General features: G+C 27.4%; 1 protein-coding gene across 10 annotated transcripts in view; it reads left to right on the top strand.

Moving 5' to 3' along the window:
• LOC127285389 (uncharacterized) overlaps positions 1-22,199 on the top strand; it is a 117,744-nt gene that overhangs the window by 34,272 nt on the left and 61,273 nt on the right. For 7 of the 10 annotated variants that reach the window (XM_051311374.1, XM_051311376.1, XM_051311375.1 and 4 more), the window contains one exon: positions 2,108-2,272. In XM_051311374.1, coding sequence (XP_051167331.1) covers positions 2,108-2,272 — 165 coding nt within the window. Of the gene's footprint in view, positions 1-2,107; positions 2,273-6,595; positions 6,955-8,647; positions 8,934-22,199 lie in introns of those variants that run through there. The other 3 variants (XM_051311379.1, XM_051311377.1, XM_051311378.1) reach the window with 2 other exon arrangements.

The following is a 22,199-nucleotide window of genomic DNA, read 5'->3' as shown; positions in this document are numbered from 1 at the left end:
TATTAAGATTAAACTGAATTGAATGTGGATGTTATAACCGAGCAACTTAAAAGTTCACAAACGAGTAGTAATTAATTTTTAAAAGTAAAAACATTTCTCAAAATTTGCTAATAAAGTTTTAAATATTTACTCAATTCACTATCTAATTAAATTAGAAGTACTGGTTTTTTAGATTATCAAGAATTTTATAAGAAATCATAAGAAATTCATGATCATTGTTACTTTAAAAAATGACCTCTTAAACGTTAGTTTAAGTTAGTTATTGTTTTCTTATGAATATTAAAAAATAATAGCGCATATAATTTAAAATAATAAATTAAGCGTTTCTCGCAAGTGCATTAAAATCTATCTTATTAGTATATAAGAATATTTTCTACCTTCGTGAAACATGTATATAATATAAGTGTGTGCGTTGCGATATTCTGCGTTTATGTATATGCGTATTTTCGATAATTTAGGTAGGAATATATGTAAAGAAAATCAAAGCGAACCTGCGTGCGTGTGTAGTTGTGTGTATAAACCATACCTGCATCCTCTGCTATAATGGAGAACAATTTTTTTATTTTATTTTAAAGTCGTTTTCAATTTTCCGTGTAGTTTTAGCAAACGAAATGCGCGCTTATTAATTCCGCTTCCCTTTTTCATATACTTTTAGTAAAAATTAGAAAATTTTCTTATGAATTTTAGAATAGTAATTTTAATTTCTGTTAAAATTGTTTCTGCAAAGCTTTTGCTGAAAATATATTAATTTTTAATAAATAGACTTAGTTTCCATGACTTGCTAAAGAATATACTACATTTTTGTATCATTTTTAACATTTATTGCCAAGGATTTTCTTTCCGTGTATTTATATATGTATTTCTTTAAAATATATTAATTTAAAAAAATTAAAGTTATTTCCCTAATTAATTAACTTGAAAATTAAAATTAATTTTATTGAAAAAGGTTATAAAATTCTATGTTTAATGTCGGGGGGATGAATTTAAAGAATTTAATTAGATATAATAATTTTTAAACAAATCTTTTACGATGTAACATATAAAAAAACTCTTTTTATAAAAATACCTAAAATAAAGTATCAAAATTTTAAACTTTCTTCAAAGTTCCACTTTGAAGCCATTAACCCTCATTATTAGGAGTGTGTTATTTAGAATTTTATAATGCGAAGGAAACGAACTCGGGCTGTGGTGAAATAAATTATTCTTTTCTTATATTGTTAATAAATGCCAATAATTAAAACGCCTCAAATAAAAACAGGTTTTTTTTTATCTGATAACTTGGTACCTCCACAAAGCAGACAAATTAGACCATGTCAAAAATCGCATATAAAAAGATAATTTCAATTTTCATATTTTAATTGTTTTTTTTATAAAGTAAAATTTGGTTTGTATTATCATTTTTCAAATCAGCATTGGATTTCTTATTAAATAAAATATTACTTGACTTTTTAAGTGCCAGAATTAACAATTCGCTGAATTTTCATTTATTTGTTATTTGATAGAATTTTTAAAACAACGAAACTTCATTTACCCGAAATTGCAAATTAACAGAATAAAAAATAAACAGAAAAATATCGTCCCCTCTTTTAAAATTGACTAATCATAATATATCAATAAAATTAAGATTGGTAAATTTTAAAAATCATACTTCAATCTTTCTGTTAATTATTTGCCGGACATTTACAATTTTATACAAATTCAATTTTGGTGTTTCAAGAATTTTATCAATTCGTGCAAATAAAAATTCGGACAAATGAAGATATGAAGATTCAGTGGATTGGAAATTCTGCCATTTTATAATTCGAATCATTGAAAATTCTGTTGAATAAGAATTCTACTAAATTAATATTCTGTTAAATTAAAATTTTTAAAATAGAAAATTAGGTAAAAAGAAATTCTGTCAAATATTAATTGAAAAAATGAAAAGTCGTGTAATTATATACCTAATAATTATAACTAATAAAATTCTTTTAAATGGAAATTCTAACTAATGATTTTTATTGCAAATTCATGTGCTCCCTAATATAATGTTGAAGGAATTAAAAATTTTAATTTTTTGCATTCTTCTTTTGACTTCTAAATTAAACAAAAAATGGTTTTTTCACAGCGGAAAATGAACTTCGTGTGCTTCTTAAAAGTTTAATGGAACACGTCAGTTATGAAGGGGGACTTTTAATTCGTCAACTTCGACGACGAGATAATCTTATTGCAAAACGTGATAAGCAATATGATGTTATCACAGCTAATCTTCAGGAACATTGTAAAAAAACGAGTAAGTTTCATTTTAAAAATAATATATTTATTATACTTATATTAAAATATTTAGGATTATTATTTAGTTAGGATTTTATTTTAAACTGGAGCAAAAGATACTCATGAATAATGTCTGAAATTAATTTATTAGAATTTTTTATTTGATAAAATTTTTAAGGTAGAATTTTCTTTTATCCGAATTTTTATTATTTGTTCGAATTATTTTTTAACAGAATTTTCATTAAACCGATTTTTTATATATTAAAGAATTTTTATATAACACAATATTTACTTTAGAAAATTTATATTTTTTCGAATTTTAATTTTTAAGTTTTAAATTGCCAGCGAAATGTTTCTAATGTATGTTTATTCGCTTAAATTAAAGGTTTGTCGAATAAAAATTCTGTTAAATATATTTTCGATTGAGTAAAATTCTGTAATATAAAAAATCAAAAGCGGAATTCAATCTTCATATCTCCAAATTTTTATTTGCACAAATTGTTATTTAATAGAAACCATAAAACGCTATTTTTTCATTTGACCGAAACTAAAAATATCCGAACAAACAACCGACAGAAAAATTTTGGCGCGAGTTTTTAAATTGAACAATAAGAATTTTCTTGTTAATTTATGATTAGTCAATTTTAAAAATCGCGCGTTAATCTCTCTACCGGTATTATTTGTCTGGACATTTAAAATTTTGGTCAAAATCGTTGTGATGAATCGTGCAAATAAAATTTCAGATAAATAAAATTTCGGTGAAATTGATATTCTGGAATTAAAATTTCAGTTAAATTGAACAAAGTTAAAAATCGAAAAATTTGAATTACTAAAAATTTTGTTGATGGGAATTCTGATAAATTAAAACTTAATTAAATTAGAATTTTTTAAATAAAATGTTGAATAAAGAGAAATTTTGTTATATAAAAATTCTCAAGATTGAACATAAATTCGAAAAATAAAAATTCAGGTAGAAGAACATTTTTTCTATTGAAATTCTGTTAAATGGAAATTTTAAATATTATAAATTTTATGGTATATATTCATGCGCCTCCAATATTGCAAACAATATAATAATATTGCAGAATTTCTATTAAATTATAATAATTATTTTTTTTTCTCTGAAAATTGATTAGAAATTAGAAAACATCTGGTAGCATAAGAATAATATTTTAATCAATAAAAGTAATATATATATAAAATTGCACGTATCTTTTATCACGCATGCTCCAAATCTGTTGCAAGGTAAAGGGCATGCGTTTAAGTATGTCAAATGTCAGAGGAAGAATAATTATTTTATTTTTCCTTACAGATTCTTTAAGAATAATAATTAATTGTAAAATATGATAAAATTATGTTTACTTTAAAGTAAACAAAAATTTGTTGTTATTATAAATATAGAAAGATTATTTTGAATATATAATTTTTACACTAAAAATTAGGTGCATCAGTTATCAGCATGAATTTTGGTTTGACAAACTTTGTAAATTTTAAATAATAATTACTTTATTTAATTGTATTGATTAAATATTTTATTGTAGATTTTAAAAATTGATATATTTTTTATAGATAGATTTTCATTAATATAAGCATCGAAATAGTAAAAATAAATAAATTTTCTCTCTCTTAGGGAAAATATTGTTCTTTAAAAATTGATACCTAATTTTCATATTTTTACATAAGAAAATTTTACTTCACATGCTCGTACGAAGGTGTAAGCATAGAATTCTCCATTTACAAAAGAGCTTTTCGTTAAGATAATCAAAATGTAAATAAAAATATAAAAAATAAATTAAATTAAAAAAAAAGTCAATAAAACATAAATATTCATATGTGACTTTTGTATTAAAAATATGAAAATGTATACCTTTGTAACAAAAAGAAATGTGTTCATGAAATAATTAAAAATCACAGTTGAGCAGTCAATTTTAATTTGTTTTCTATTATAGTAACCAGATATATCGAACATTGGTGGTTTTGAAGCGTACAATTACTTCGAATGTAAATTTGCAATAGAATAAATATCATGTGTCAAACCTTGTTTGCAATCTCCTTGTTTAATTATTTATTTATTACCTTTTTTTATTTTTACTAATCAATAGAAATAAATTAGATAATGTTATAATACTCTATCTTTTAATTTAAAGATGAAGAAATTGCAATTTAACTTAACTCTTTAAATTAAACTCATTGTCAGTCACATTATTGGTATTAATGATGCTTTGAAAATGATCGTTTAAGTATTTTTAAAGATTTCTTATTGCTTTTCAAATAATTATGAAGTGTATTTCTAACGAGACAATATAAACTCTGACCTTCTTCATTTTAATTTTATTAAAATTTGCACTATTCTTTACTATACCTATAAAATATCGATATTTAAAGTCTATTGCCAATTTCATCTTTAGTAGTTGGTTTCTGATATACTATTAAGGCTTTAAATCATTTGTTGGAGTGTATAATTTTATTTACATTTTTTAAATTGTAATCTCTCTTTTGATATTTCTTTTGTATATTAAATTCTAATTTCTCTTTATTTTACAATAAAAAAAGAGGAACAAAACATAAATATTAATTAAAAAATGTCCTGAAAATAAATTATTTGCTTCAACTAATTCAAATCAAAAATATTTATTAATTGCAACTAAATTATATTAAATATTTAAATAAAAATTTTCTATCAGAAACAGCAATATGTTTCTCTAGAATAGCGAAAACTTTTGCTGATTTAGTGAAACTTATCGTTATTCCAGGTGAAGATTTTTTTCCGTGTAAATATATATTTGGTTATTTAATTTGAAACATTATTTGACACAACATTTTTTTTCTATTAATTCAAGTAAATTAAATTATTTAATACAAGTAAAGAACATTTTCAATGATAATATTATATTATTTTTTTAAACTCCATAACTACCAAAAAAGACTCTTGAAGTCTGATATTAACAGGATTTTATACTCATGTGGGTAGCAATAAGAAATGCCAATATGAGTTGAATTCAAATTGGCAAACTTTTACATACTTAACCGTCTCTACCCTTTTATTGTTTGAAAAAATTTAAAAATCTATATGATTGATTGTTCTAAATCATGAAAAAAGAGTATAATTTAAACTAATCAAACTTGACCTTGTTTAGAGGGGAAATTTTTTTTACATTTTTCTCAGAACCTGAAACCATATCTCACTATTAAAAAAAAAAAGATATAGCAGTTCTTAAAGAAATATATTTTACACTGTAAGAAAAACTGTCACTTAACGTACAGTTTTCCGTGTGTAAAATTCAACTGTAGAGGTTAGTGTTGCAAAAAAGTCATTTTTAATGATTTTACAATTTTTTTTCTTAGGTACTGTGTTTTTCGAAAAAACTGATGTTTCTCAAAATTCATACGGTTTATTGTTCAGAATCATAAAAAACGTGTAACAATAATAATCGGCAATGAAAAATAATAGAAAATTTAATAGAAAATCAAGTTTTAATTTTTCGAGAATTTGGAGGTTTATTTAAAAAATTGGGCATTTTTATGAAAAAGCGGACATTCTGATTGATAAGTCTTTTAGGGTCGCTGAAACCATATCTGAAGTTTAATTAACCCCATCACTTCAGGTTTTTGAGATAACCCCGAAAAAATCCCAAAATTTGATTTTTGAATTTTTTTTTATGTTATGTAAAAAGCCTGACGTGATGGGGTTAAAAAGACTTCAGATTCGGTTTCAGCGAGCCCAAAAACGGTGGGTTTAACGGTTGAGCGGTTTGACCTCGAGCTCAGAACAAAAAAAATGTCAAAAGGCTAAAATTTTTCTGGTAGTGAAATTCTCTTAAAAGCAATAAGAAAATAAAACAATTGAATGTGAATGTGCTTCAGATGATAAAATTTCTAATCCAATAAATAATTGATTGTTTTTAAAGAAATGACAGTTTTATTATTAGATATAAAATAGAATCGAGACTTTGGCAAAAACGTGAAGTAATCAACTTCTCCCATATGGAGTTTGGATATTTATGTACATATTCACAGAATCATACGTACATTTAAAGATTTTATTTAAAAAGATCATTACGATTCAAATATTATCTTCTGTTACAACAAAAAAATAAAAGAATTTTTTTTATTTTTTTGCAATCGTATCAAAAAATTTTATTTATACTTGTCAATAAAAATTAACTTGATCTTCAGCAAGGCAAAGGAGTATATTGTATATATGTATATTCGAAGACCGCTGACCGGGGGTGAGTTTAGCTCGGCAGGAGGGTTGGGAAAATAGTTGCGCATGCTCTCATAATAGAAATGATAGGGACACCACTGGTACTGTCTGGAAGTTTTAAGGGTGCCTACAGTTCTAGTCGTAGAGTTCCACCACGAGGCAAGTGGAAATTCGCTTTCTCTACCCTTTGCGATATTCCACCCACGATATCAAATGATGCGTGCGCACTGTTCTTTCTGAACTCAGCTGATCAACCGACAACCATACTATACTTACAGAGGAGCAGAAGTTCATTTTTATAATATAAAAAAATCGAATTTGACTAATTTTGTGTGATGCATCGAATTTTCGAAGGTGGCATAATTCAGTGGAATTTCTTTCGGGAGTGTTCCTTAATAAAGTATGCAAAATACGTTTTAACAAGAAAAATACATGTGTCTTGATTCTGTGTATGGTGAAAATATTGAATCTATACAATTGGGAGAGTGAGTAAATAAGTAATCGAAAAGAAGTTATCTTTTCTTCCAGAAAAAATTAAGGCTTACTTCAAAAGTGTATCTTTCGAGAAATAATTTCAATTTTTGTTCGAAAATCATCAAAGTTAATAAATAAAAGTTTTTTAAATATTACTTTTTTATAATTAGGTTTATATTTTATTTTATTAATATTTGTTATTTATGCTTTGTATATCTTTTTAAAGGGTACGGAAAAAATTATCAAGTACAGCTAATGAGCAGCTGGCTAGACTTAAAAAAAATTTATTTGATTCAAATAATCGGTTACTTGACTATTTTCAAATAAATATTTACTTGAACCAAATATTTTTATTTGAATTAAATAAACTATATTTGAATCAAGAATTTTAGTATTTGAAACAAATACTAGTCAAGTAACCGATAATTTGAATGAAATAAATTTTTTAATCAGTGTAACAATTTGCTTTCATAGCTAATAGTTTTAACCGGCTAATTTTTTCACAATGCAATAAATATTTTATAATATGTCATGTCAATTGAGTCGTAATTTATATAATATTGTGTAAATTCTTTCCGTTTCTATTTTAAAAATATTTAATTTAATTTAATAATTTTATTTTTATTTATTTATTTATTAAGGGAACAATACACGAGAATATTGCAGTAATATTAGAAGAATATTATTTCACGAAAAAATTTACCCAACCGGGGAATCGAACCCCGAACTCAAGGCACACAAGTTCAGAGTTTTACCAACAAGCCACACTGACTTACAATATATTACAGTAATATTACTCGGTAATATCACCATCAGGCGGACATTTTAATATCACTGTAATATTCCAGTAATATCACCGGATGTTACTGTAATATTACAGTAATATTACGTGTCAGTTGGGATTGAATGTTAAACTAGCAAACACATTATTCTTTTTAGTTATTTCGTACAAAAATTATTATCTTTTTAAATTACTGTAATGTATATTTAAATATAAAATTTGATATAATTTACTTCTTTAAATTTATTGTGCCTGTTATTTATATTATTAATGGAAGTTCAAATTAATTCTGGTTTATTTAATCAAAAATTAATATTTTATTGTAAAATACACTTTAATCAGTATTATTATAATTACAAGTAGATTTTTTACTCTTATAGAAAAATTTATAAATAATTTGTTATATAACGTCAGAAAGACATTGTTATTTATATATTGTTATTTATTAAACTAAATTATTACTTGAGTTCAAATGAAATAAACGTATTGATAGTTATGATATGCAATTAAATTTTATAATGTGTAAAATTGTAAATATTTAACAACAACATAATTTTCATTTTTTTCCATTAAATATCAATATTTATTTATTTAAATAAGTTATAAATGTTTATTTATTTCAATAAGTTATAAATGTTTATTTATTTCAATACGTTATTTTTCGGAATTGTCCAAATCAAATATAGTGATATTTCAATTTGTTTAAAAAAATTGGATTTCGTCATTGTTATTTTATTTTTAACAAAAATTTATTACAAAATGACTATAAAATAATAATATAATATTAACATATTGAAAGTCTTACCAAAATAAAAAAGATATTTTGTATTTGTTTTCTAATTTTTGAACTTTTTTTTAATTGAAAGATAAATTAATAAAATAAATAAAAAATTAAAAAATGATGAACGAACAAAATTTGAAAATAATTATTACAGAATGTTGGGCATCGAAAAACTGTATTTAAGAACACGCAATGAGAGGAGTAATATATAATAATGATTTGACGACAAGCAAAGCAGTAATAAACGATTATGAATCTAGAAAACGGATAAAAGAGAATTTAAAGAAGCACATTATCTCAGGAGGGTGAACATGAAAAATGTAGAAGAAAAAGGAGTAGAAACTCTATTTGGAGAATGAGTGGATTTTTTAACTCCCTCAAAAGCCTCGCGTCAGGAGCTGCGAATGCTGCAAGTGGCGCATCCAGATACCAAGACGAAGGTGATAAATATATATAATTTAAATATTTATAATCATCATAAATTTTTCCAGTAGAATCGTCTAAATTGTGTCAAGAATGCTTTGTAAATGTTTAAGAAGAGGGACCACTAAAATTTAACTTATTGAAATTTTTGTTGTTATTACCAAGCAGCACGTAATATTATCTTAATATCAAAGTAATATTACATGCAAAATTCCAGGGTCTCTAACGGTCAGGGAAACGTCAGGGAATTTTGTTGGTCAGGACAATGTCTGGGAAAAGTCAGGGAATTTCAGAAAATTTCATTCAAAGTCAGGGAAATTTCTGTAAATTTCTATAAAAATTAAAATTTTTTGTGAATTTAAAAATTTTTTAATCTAAAAAAACTTGAATGGTTTTTATTACTATTTGTTACTACCATTAGAAATTAATTTATTGTTAAATATGCCATATTTTTGTCCAAAGAAAGCAGAAATAAGGTTATTAAAAAGTCAGGGAAAAATCAAAAAATGTCTGGGAAAAGTCAGGGAATTTTGTTCTCAATCCTTGTCAGACACCCTGAATTCGTAATATTATGGTGTAATATTAGAGTAATATTAAAATGTCTGCCTCATGATAATATTACAAGTAATATTGAGGTAATATTACAAGTGATATTGAGGTAATATTACATGACTTTATATTTAATAAACAAATATCGCCATGACGGGAATCAAACTTCCAACCTACCGCACATCAATCGAGAGTCTTAACCAATGGACCACTTGTGCTTGTAATATGGCTTCAACTTTTTGTGAAAGATTTAAATCTATTCGTTGCTAAAAGTATTTTATATTTCACAAAAGTTAAAGCCATACTACAAGCACAAGTGGTCCATTAGTTTACAAGGAAAGACATGCTATCGAAATTTCAGCCATAAACTTATGGTTGAGATTTCTGGTTGAATTGGTTATACAGTCTATCAAATTGGTAGGTAAGTTAGGTTATATTAGCTATGTGAAGTCTGATTCAGGTAGTTGTTTTAAAGACAGTAAATTACGTCAAGAAGAGAAAGAAGATTACGGTAATTTACCGGTAAATTACCGGATCGTTTTTTCTCTGACAATTTATGAGAATTTTTACTTGTACTTTTATCCTTGTCTGACACGTGCGTTGTCATGACAACGTGTATGACGAGGATAAAAGTACAGACATATGTTCCTGACTGTACAATTATTATTATAATGAAAAATATCTTTGTTACAATATACAATATATATATATTAATATTGACATAATATTACATTATTATATTGAATCAGGTACATTTATATGCCTGCACTTTTATCCTTGTCTAACACACATGTTGCCATGACGACGCACTTGTTAGACAAGGATAAAAGTGCAGGCATATATACCCGACTGTCATCTTGTCAGTAAGAACACAGAGAAAATTAGGGTGCAGTCCCATGGAGCAGATTAGCAGATTAGACGTTGACCAATAAAAAAACAGTCTCTAACGGAAATGCAAAATTTGCCGCGAGAGACTAACTTTTGATTGGCTGAAATCTATTCTGCTAATCTGCTAATCTGCTCCATGGGACTGCTCCCTTACAGTCTATTATATTCATTGTTCAAATTATTCATTTAATAACATGTCGGTCGTTTATTTATAACTTACATACTATATAAATACATATTTAAATTTAAAAAAGGCAATTATCAATCACTTAAATGAATATTCTCATAAATTCTCTTTTTTCGGTAATTTACCGCAATTTTCTTTCTTACCTTCTCAGGTTTCAATTTTACCGAGAATTTTAAAACACTAATTCAGGCATCTTGCTCTTTGGAAGTACTATTCCTTTGGTTGGATTACCCAAACTGTATGGCAGCAACAGTTCCATGTTAATTCAGGTATACGATATTACAGAAACAGCAAGAATTATGGCAGTAATTACAAAAAATTTCTTTCAGTGTAAGACTCTCGATTGATGTGCGGTAGGCTCGAAGTTCAATTCTCGCCATATCAACATTTTTTCATTATATATAAAGTCATGTAATATTATCTAAATATTATTTTAATATTACAATGTAATGTTACCTCAATATTACTTGTAATATTACATCAATATTACATGCAATATTACCTGTAGTATTATCATGAGACGGTCATTTTAATGAACATTTTTTAATATCCATACCATTGATTGTTCAAAAACATAAAGTGTAAAAAAAAATTGTCGATGAAAAATTCGAACTCTGGAGTGGGATTACGAATAGCAACAGCGCTACGAAGATTTTGCTACGTAGCGATTTGAAGCTACATTCACTTAACAAAAATTTTTAGTTACTGAGTGACTCAAAAAAATTGTATCAGTTTCACAGATTTAGGTTAGCACAATTATTTTGCTGGTAAAATTCAAAGATAGAAATTATATTATAAGTACTTTTTAAAGCGGCAAGTATGAAGTTAAAAATTATGGATTCAGGTTAAATTTATTGAAATAATCATAATGTTTAATCAAATAATTTTTTGTAAATTATTTTATTGTAAAATAACAGTTGGCAAACATGAAGTTAGAGAAGTGTTTCCACCTTCGTGTCGTATTGGTTTGCTACGTAGATAAACTCTTTTAGGAAATTGACATGAATTCTATGTCAAAGGTCTTATCTACTGGATGTTTATATTCTCTTTGGAATTACGATCTTGCAGTTTAAGATTTTAAAAAACTGTCAACGCTATTTAATTTTTGACATCATTTAGAACAAATTTAACTAAAAATATGTAAGTTTTTTACCCTAAATAGCGAAAAACGCTACATAGAATCTAGCGCTATTTGTAATCCCACTACTGAAATGCAACATTATTTTATTTCAATAGGTTTAATTGATAATTCTAATAAATATTTATGTACCCAATTTCTAATTTAGTTTTTGCAATACTAACTTGTAAAGATGAATTTAACACACGTAAAACTGTGTATAAAGTGCCTCTTTTTATAACAGTGCGTAAAGTATATTTAATTTACGCATTGCTATAGTGGTGCGTAAATTATATTGCATTCTATAATTTTCAAAACTGATTTTCAAGAAGTAATAATTAAGTAATTTTAGTTAGTTTTTAATTTTTTTTAGAAACTTAAAAAATTTTTTAAAAATGCGTAAAAATTTTACACATTCTTGTGACTGATTAATGAGAGAAGGACAAAGAGGAAAGTTAGAAAGCTACATATTTATAATGTTGATACATATTTTTTTCTAATTCAAACATTTCGAACCCTCAACTTTCAAGTTGTGACACCCGAGCTAAAAATTCCTGTACAGGATATTTAAAGGGTCCCTAGAGGTTCCTTCATGGAATCCTTAAAGGTTACCTAAGGGATCCTGTTAAGAATCCTATGCAGGATCCGTTCCAGGATATCTAAAGTTCCGGGAAGAATCATTTTAAGTAACATGAAGTTTGTCCCTTATCCATATCGATACCCTACTCAAAATGAGTTGTAACAAAAATGAGTTGAAGTTTTTTCTGTGTTCGTGCTGCTAATTTCACATTTGTATAATCAACGACTTTACGCACTTGTATCGTAAATAACTATTTTGAGACAAGTAATGTTCCTATAAAAAAGTGCCATATACATTTTTTGTATAGCGCACTCTCTTGGGATCCCTCCTGTACACGAAGAAAATTTACTCAGTAAGATTACTCGGAAAGTTCTGTAAAAGTTTGTCATAGAGGTATTACGGTATGACAACTTCACTCTCTCAAAATCACACTTTCGCCACTAGTTATATAACGTACTACTTTTTAACAATTGTTAAAACAAATTTTAAAATTTTTTCTATAAACAAGGGTAATTTCATCCACGTGGAAAGATTCTACACGGAAAGAAAAGTTGTAATAATATTTATTATTTTGAAATCAATATTTACTATAGTTGGTAGCATGTAATGGAAACTAACGGATTCGATTAATTATTATTATCACTTTTAAGAAAGCCTGAAATAAAAATAATATTATATAATATAGTTAGAAAATAAAAATTAGTAAAGTCATTTGAAAATAAATTAAAATTTTACTATAGGAAACTCAAATGACAATTTTTATTAAGAATTTTAGAAATATCATTATAAAATGATTACGTTAATTGCTTCAATATTTTCAAATTTTAGTATAGCCGATACGAAAATTTCAGAAAAGAAGGTTGGGGAAGAGGGACCGAAGGCAACCGTGCGAGTCTGAACGACTTTGACCTATTGCTAACGAAAAGTCATGATGATTACTCCTGTATGTGGCTATTTTTTCCATTCATTCTATTTCAGTTATATTTATTAAAATGATTTGTTTTTCGAATTTATGTAAAATATATATTGTATTTCTTTAATCAATATTAAGATTAAACTGAATTGAATGTGGATCTTATAACCGAACAACTTAAAAGTTCACATAACGAGTAGTAATTAATTTTTAAAAGTATATGTGTATTTTCGATAAGTTAGGTAGGGATATATGTTAAGAAAATCTAAGCGAACCTGCGTGCGTGTGTAGTTGTGTATATAAACCATACCTGCATCCTATACTACAATAGAGAACAATTAACAACGATGACCCAATCCTTCGACAGGTAGCAAATAATGAAAAATTTTTTTCTTTTATTTTAACGTCGCTTTCAATTTTTCGTATAGTTTTACCAAATGAAATGCGCGCTTTTTAATTCCGCTTCCCTTTTTCATATAGTTTTAGTAAAAATAAGAAAACTTTCTTATGAATTTTGGAATAGTAATTTTAATTTCTGATAAAACTGTTTCTACAAAGCTTTTGCTAAAAATATATTAATTTTTAATAAATAGCCTTAGTTTCCATGACCTGCTAAAGAATATACTAAATTTTTGTATCATTTTTAACATTTATTGTAAAGAATTTTCTTTCCGTGTACGTAATTGATACATTTATATAGATTTAGGGTTAGGTACATAATACTCGTAGTAATAAATTAAAAAAAGTTTTAATCATAAAAATATGTTTAGTTTTAATTAAATGAAAAGTATAATTTTGAAATTTAATTTTTATTATCATCAAAAAAAATATATTTATACTCTCCCTATATTTACATACATTAAAAATATGAAATATCGATGGAGATAAATGCATAAAAGTATTGCTTCATAAAATGACTCTTATTTTTTTGTCAAATTAATATTTATTACCCTTTTCTAACTTTTTTCTATTTATGTGTTTTTAGTTTTATTTTTATTTAAAATTAAATTGATAAACTTGGTAAATAGAGCAAAACATTCGTCATTCTAATAATCGAAATTTTTTTTCACTTCAAAGGATAAATTTATTCACATTAAATATATATGTATATATAAACATTACTATGAGCATTAGAATTGAAATTGTAATTATAATAAATATTCATTTCAACCAGGAAAATTTATTAGCTTTTAAAGTTGAAATATCTTTTTAGATCACATAAGTGACGTGAAAATGAAATAAGTGTTAGGTTTGTGTTTGATTTGCCGCAACAATAGACAAAGACTAATGCCGATATACTGCGGTAATTTAATAATGAAAAATGTCCTTGCAAGTCACTCATTCTCTAAGGGGAAAAAATGCAATAAATGTATTAATTGCTTGATATCTGTTGGAAATAGAAATTTTATTTATTTACAATAAATAATAAACTGTATATTTATTTACTAAAAATACACTAAGAAAAATATGCTATTAAATCTACAGTATTACTGCCAAAGACATAAAAATTATTGATTTAGAAGCATATACTATAGAATTCATAAAATATTATATAAATTCCATACCATATGCTTTAAAAAAAAATATTTTTTATAGTTTTGTCACAAATACTGTTGATTCAATATCATATTTTTCTTACTAGGAAACGTTTCCAGGCCTACCTCACCGATTTCGATAATTTTTTACTATGTTGTAGTCCTTTGAAAAATATTCAACACGTTAAATATTTTGAAAATTGGTGAATTTTTAAGAAATTTTCTTAAAGATTTGTATATTTTCATGAAACGCTTTTTGTTGTGGCTTCATACTCCCACGTAGCACCGAAGATTTAATAAATATTTTCAATGTTTGCAGTATTTAAAATAAAGGTTAAGTAATGCTTTTGTACCCAGTAAACGAAAAAGGATTGACGTGAATTAGATTGAATTCACGAAGAGCTTTGATGAATCCCGTTTAGCGACAAATACGAATTGGAGCTATGTTGCAATTCTCCTAAATTCGACAAGCCTCTATAGAACTGACTTACCCTCTGTTCTTGTACATCTTGAAAACATTAAATTTCTTAAAAAATTCAATATTATATTTCAAAGATAATTGTTTTAATTTTAGTTGGTTGAATAGAATAGGTAAGGATGTTAAATTAAACTACAACCCTTAACCTTTAATATTATAACTCTTTATTAAAACCGTGCTTTATTTACTTAATTACAAGTTTGCTAGCTATTTTGTGCGTCTAGTCTAGTTAGAAGCCGATGGTGATCAGCCCGTCTCTCATCAAGAGACAAAGTATGAACGCAAAGGTTATGAATTTGGAACAAATTCATGTGTGAGATCTTGTACAAGATCTTGCAAGAAAGATACTTGTACAAGAAAATCTACATGATCTCATGTATAAGTAATGTACATGAACACGTCCATGTTCTTGCACATGTTAATTCATGTTTTTCTTTACTAAACATTAAAAACTTCAAAGGCTGCGCAATAGTTTACTTTAACCTTTACAGCTGCGCAATAGTTTTTAGCATGCATGACTTACGAATCTTGGTGGTTAAAAATTATTGAACTCTCAAATTTTATTAAAAAAAAAAAATTTACAACTATACATGTGCAAGAACATGGACGTGTTCATGTACAAGTACTTATACATGAAATTGTACAAGATCATGTACATTTTCTTGTACAAGTATCTTTCTTGTACAAGATCTTGCACCAGATCTTGTACAAGATCTCACACATGAGCTTGTTCCAAATTCATATTCATTTTCCTGTACAGGAACTGGTCAGAACTTGTACAACTTCAGTTGCTGATTCTGTACAGGAAATTGTACAAGATCTTGTACAGGGATTTTCAGTAGGGATATCAGGTACCTGAGGTAGTGACCCAGTACCGTAATGAAATTATTTATTTTACAGAGGACTCATCCTTGAGTTCATGAAATAAGGGACACGTTTATTTTTAGAAATTGTTGAATTTGACAATGAGTTATCCCTAATAACACAAGACATCTTGGGATATATTGATAATATCCCGCAGATATCCTAGGGATGTTCTATGGATATCAAAAGGATCTTAAGGATATCCAAAAAATCTGCGGTTTGGATATCCTTTGGATATCCTTTGGATATCCCATGGATATCTTCTGGACATCTCTATAGACTTTCATAAATGTCCTTCAGATATCCCATAGATATCGTCAGGATATCCTACAGATATCATCAGGATATCCCATAGATATCGTCAGGATATCCCACAGATATTTTCAGGATATTCTCAGTATATCTTCTGGATGTCAAGAAGATAATCTCAGGATACTGTTTTTAAAGTCATTATGAGACTACGAGTGAGAATATTCTGTGAATTAAATTTTATATAAATAAAATAAAATGCAACTTGTTTTTCGAGAAAGTTATTTTATTTGAAAAATTATTAACTAATTTTTTTCTCATTCGTGAGTCATTCCTTTATTCATATGCTTAATATTGTCACAAAATAAATTGGCTTTAAACAATATAAATTCTTCCCCGCAAATAACGAATAACTATTAATATTAATTATACATTAAGTGCATGAGTTTATTTAAAAACTTTGAAAAATGCGTTTCAAATCTTCAATTAAAATAAATTAGAAGCTCATAAGATTTTTGTTTTTATTATATTATTATTCATTATATTAGCTTAACAATTTTAACCTTTAAAAATATATCTTGAGATATTAAATATCCCGTGAATATCCTAAGAATATCCCACGGACATCCTGAGGATATCCCATGGATATCCTGCGATATAATATCCAATAGATATTTTGTGGATGTCTTAGGGATATCCTATGGATATCCCAAGATATCCTGGGGACCATTCTAGGATATCGACCATTGATATGGATATCCTATGGATATTCTTTTGTTATGAGGGATAAAATAAACATCTGCTTCTGTAATTATTTCTATTCGAGAGTTTTCTAAGATTCATAAATAGAAGATAACGTCAATAAAATTGTTACGACGTAACACCCTCAATTCGTTAGGCCCATTAACCTGGCTTGTCCACATTGTCCGAACTGGATAAAACCTATTTGAAAATTAAGGGCTAATTAACATTAAGGTGGCTTGTCCACACAATGAAGGAGCACTCGTAGGAAGGTCTACTATAGGTCACAATTTAGGGCTTTTTTAAGGCTCTTGAATGCTCTATTGTCGAATTTAATGCCGGCATTATTTCGCGAATTATTTGCAAAAATTCATGTTTTACATTACAACAGTTTGTCCAAAAAACGAAGGAACACTCCTAGGAAGATCTACTATAGGTCAAAATTTAGGCCTTTTTAAGGCTTTTGAATGGTCTATTGTGGAATTTAATGCCGGCATTATTTCGCGAAATAATTGAAAAATTTAATTTTTACTTGATATCAATTTGTCCACACACTGTAGGAACACTCGTAGAAAGGTCTATACTATAGGTCAAAATTTATGGCTTTTTTAAGTCTCTTCAATGCTTTATTGCCGAATTTAATGCCAGTATCATTTCGCGAAATATTTGCAAAAATTCAACTTTTACTTGATAAGCTTGCCCATTTCTGCTGCTACTCAGCCACTAGTCAGACCCTAAATAGCGTCGCTCGTCTGAAAAGTCTAGCCAAAAAGGTCGTGAATCCTACAAGTACCACTTCCACGAAAAAAGCTTTTATATATGCTAACATTTAGGGCTCAATTAGGGCTAATTTAGTACCACATGCAAAAATTTAGGGCCCTTTACCTATTTAAAGTAACCCTTGGTACTCCTAGCTTGACTTCAAGCTAGATCTGGATTAGTAGTTTTCTACTAATGAAAGAGTGCGTATTCGTTTACTAAGTGAATTAGTAACAGTTATGACTAATTTGTAGTAAAAAAAACTACTAATTGCTAGTAGAAAACTACTGATTTATGGAGTAAGTCGTATTTCTTACTATTTCAAATTAGTAAGCCGATTTACTCAATGAATTAGTAGTTTTTTTTACTAAAAATTAGTAAAAACTGTTACTAATTCAATTGGTAAACGAATACGCACTCTTTCATTAGTAGAAAACTACTAATTCAGATTTAGAGAGTAGATTTTTCAACTAAGACTATTTAAATTTTTCAAAAACCACCCCTAAGTTCAAAAAAACATCCCCAATTATTAAAACTTGATTTAACCAAACAATAATCATATAGGACTTAGGAGCTAAATTAGTGTTCTTCAATAGCACTAAATTGACTTTTTAAAAATGCACTCCCAAGCACCCCAACCAAGTAACTGATAGAAAACCAAACACAAAACCTACCCTCAAATAATTCAAACTTAATATTTTCAAAAAACAAACACATACATTTAGAGTTCTTAAAAAGCACTTAATTAGATGTTCAAAAATGATCCACCAATTTCAAAAACTACCCCTGAGTAGTTCAAACTCAATTTTTTTAAAAAAAAGTACTAAAGAATTTGGGGCTCATAAATAGCACTAAATTGGATGTTCAAAATTGATCCACCAATTTTAAAAACTACACATAATTAGTTCAAACACAATGTTTTCCAAAAACAAGTACTTATGAATTTAGGGCTAATTTAAGGCTCTTAAATAAAACTAAATTAAATGTTCTAAAATAATCTACTAACTTCTAAAACTACCCCTGGGTAGTTCTAACTCAATTTTTTCAAAAAACAAGTACTTAGAAATTAAGGATAATATAAGGCTCATAAATAGAACTAAATAAATGTTCAAAAGTGATTCACTAATTTTAAAAACTATACATGAGTATTTCAAACTCAATTTTTTCATGAAAAAGTACTTAGGAATTTAGGGATAATTTATGGCTCTTTACGAGCACCGAATTGGATATTCAAAAATGATCCACCAACTTCAAAAAACCACCCCTGAGAAAATCAAAATCAATTTTTTCAAAATCAAGTAATTAGAAATTAAGGGCTAATTTAGGGTTCTTAAATAGCACTAAATTAGATGTTCAAAAATGATCCACCAATTTCAAAAACTACCCCTGAGTACTTCAAACTGAGTTTTTACAAAAAACAAGTACTTTGGAATATAGGTCTAATTTAAAGCTCATTATTATAGCACTAAATTGCATTTTCAAAAACGATCCAACAACTTCAAAAACTTCGCCTCAATAGTTCAAAAATTTCTTTTACATTTTTATATCGAAAAAAACGATTTTTAATAAACAAATTAATTTTTTTAAACTGTAAAAGCTATTATTTTTACTTTTTTTTATTTTTACATACCTGAAAATAGTAAAAATATAATGCAAAAAAAATTTCGAGTAATCATCGAAAAAGGGTAATCTGGTTTTCAGTAAAACATTTTGCAAAGTATTTTAGTAGTATTTCCATGTATGTAAATATAAAAAAAGTAAAACAACGGGTCTAAAGTTAAAAAAAATAATTTATTTATAAAAAAAATCGTTATTTTATATAAAAAAATTCAAAAATAGATTTTTTAACTAGTCGGGAGTAGTTTTTAGGATTAGTAGATCATTTTTAAACAGCCAATACAGTGCTATTTACGAGCAATAAATAAGCAAGTAATTCTTAAGTGCTTATTTTTAAAAAAAATCGTTTAGACTTGCTAAGGTAGTGTTAAAGGGTATAGGGGGTTAAGGATACAAAAAGTGCCGTTGCAGGTATTCTGTTCAAATTGACACCATATATTGCTACCCCTATGAATATAAAATTCTGCAAGTATGAACCCATAATTCGAATTTTTGGGGGAGTTATGGTGGGGAAAAGGAAAATAAAGAAATCCACTTTTCTCGAAAACTACTGAACCGATTTTAATGAGCTTTGAATATGTTATACACGTCGCTGAAACAATTCTAAAAAAAAATCTCAAAATTTTTTTTTGAAAAAAAGTCAAAAATAATTAATTTTGAAATTTTCAAAAATTTTTTTTGGGGTGATTTTTTGAAGTGACCACTTTAATTTTTTCTTTAAAAATTACCTTATAATATCCCCTTTAACATATATTTTTTTCAGATTTTTAAAAAATGTAGTTTTTGAATAATTTAACGAAAACCATCGTCGCGCTACATGACGCAGGGCGCACAGTGTACTGATGCAGTAAAGGGTGTTCCAAAGGTATGGAAACTTTCAAATATCTCGAAAAGTACGAATTTTTGTAAAAAATGTTCAAGACAAAAGTTGTTCCAAACAAAAAGATGTACATCTTTGAAAACAAAAAATTGGGCCCGGAGCCCAATGTTGGGCCCAATAATGAAAAAAGTGGTTTTCTTAAATGAGACCACTAATTTTCAGTATCAAATTCGTAATCCCCATGAAATTCTGCGTTCAGACATGTGGTATAAGTGCCCAAAATATTGGGCCCAATCCAAGATATTGGGTCTAAAATTTATCAACAGATAAATAAATTTTAGAAAATCGCATCTTGGAGAGATTTTGAGATCACGGGATTAGAAATTGGAAGCTAATTTTCAAATTGGGCATGGAGCCCAATGTAAGATTCCGCCGCCCAATGTGAGGCCCACGGTAAAAAAAATTAGTTGTCTTGAATAAAACCCATTAATTTTCAGTATCCAATTCGTAATCCCCATGAATTTCTTGAGTTAGACTTGTAGTAAAAATGACAAAAATATTGGGCCCAATGTCTGGGATTAGGCCAAACATTTTTCGTTTAATAAATTTAAAAAATCGCATCTTTAGGAGTTTTTGGGGTCATAGGATTAGAAATTCGAAGCTAATTTTCAAATTGTACACAAAGCCCAATGTAAGATTCCGCGGCCCAATGTGAGGCACACATTGAAAAAATTAGTTGTTTAAATAAAACCCACTAATTTTCAGTATCCATTTCAGAATCGTTATGAAATTCTGGGTTTAAACTTGTAGTACAAAAGCCAAAAAATATTGGGCCCAATGTCCGAGATTTGGCCCAACATTTTTCGTTAAATAAATAAATTTATAAAATCGCATCTTTTGTAGTTTTTGGGGTCACAGGATTAAAAATTCAAAGCTACTTTTCCAATTGGGCACAGAGCCCAATGTAAGATTTCGCAGCCCAATGTGAGGCAGTAAAAAAATTAGTTTTCTTCTATTTCGTAATCGTTATGAAATTCTGGGTTTAGACTTGTGGTACAAATTCCAAAAATATTGGGCCCACACATTGGGCTGCAGAATCTTACATCGGGCTCTATGCACAATTTCTAATCCTGTGATCTCAAAATCTCTCCAAGATGCGATTTTCTAAAATTTATTTATCTGTTGATAAATTTTGGACCCAATATCTTGGATTGGGCCCAATATTTTGGGCACTTATACCACATGTCTGAACGCAGAATTTCATGGGGATTACGAATTTGATACTGAAAATTAGTGGTCTCATTTAAGAAAACCACTTTTTTCATTATTGGGCCCAACATTGGGCTCCGGGCCCAATTTTTTGTTTTCAAAGATGTACATCTTTTTGTTTGGAACAACTTTTGTCTTGAACATTTTTTACAAAAATTCGTACTTTTCGAGATATTTGAAAGTTTCCATACCTTTGGAACACCCTTTACTGCATCAGTACACTGTGCGCCCTGCGTCATGTAGCGCGACGATGGTTTTCGTTAAATTATTCAAAAACTACATTTTTTAAAAATCTGAAAAAAATATATGTTAAAGGGGATATTATAAGGTAATTTTTAAAGAAAAAATTAAAGTGGTCACTTCAAAAAATCACCCCAAAAAAAATTTTTGAAAATTTCAAAATTAATTATTTTTGACTTTTTTTCAAAAAAAAATTTTGAGATTTTTTTTTTAGAATTGTTTCAGCGACGTGTATAACATATTCAAAGCTCATTAAAATCGGTTCAGTAGTTTTCGAGAAAAGTGGATTTCTTTATTTTCCTTTTCCCCACCATAACTCCCCCAAAAATTCGAATTATGGGTTCATACTTGCAGAATTTTATATTCATAGGGGTAGCAATATATGGTGTCAATTTGAACAGAATACCTGCAACGGCACTTTTTGTATCCTTAACCCCCTATACCCTTTGGCATAAAAGCATTTAAGAGTTTTAAATA

The sequence above is a fragment of the Leptopilina boulardi genome, unplaced genomic scaffold (assembly GCF_019393585.1).
Source record: "Leptopilina boulardi isolate dan_hultmark-lab unplaced genomic scaffold, ZJU_Lbou_2.1 LbouV2_332, whole genome shotgun sequence".
NCBI lineage: Eukaryota > Metazoa > Arthropoda > Insecta > Hymenoptera > Figitidae > Leptopilina > Leptopilina boulardi.
The sequence above is the reverse complement of the archived record's forward strand: the minus strand, read 5'-3'. Positions and strand labels throughout refer to the sequence as shown.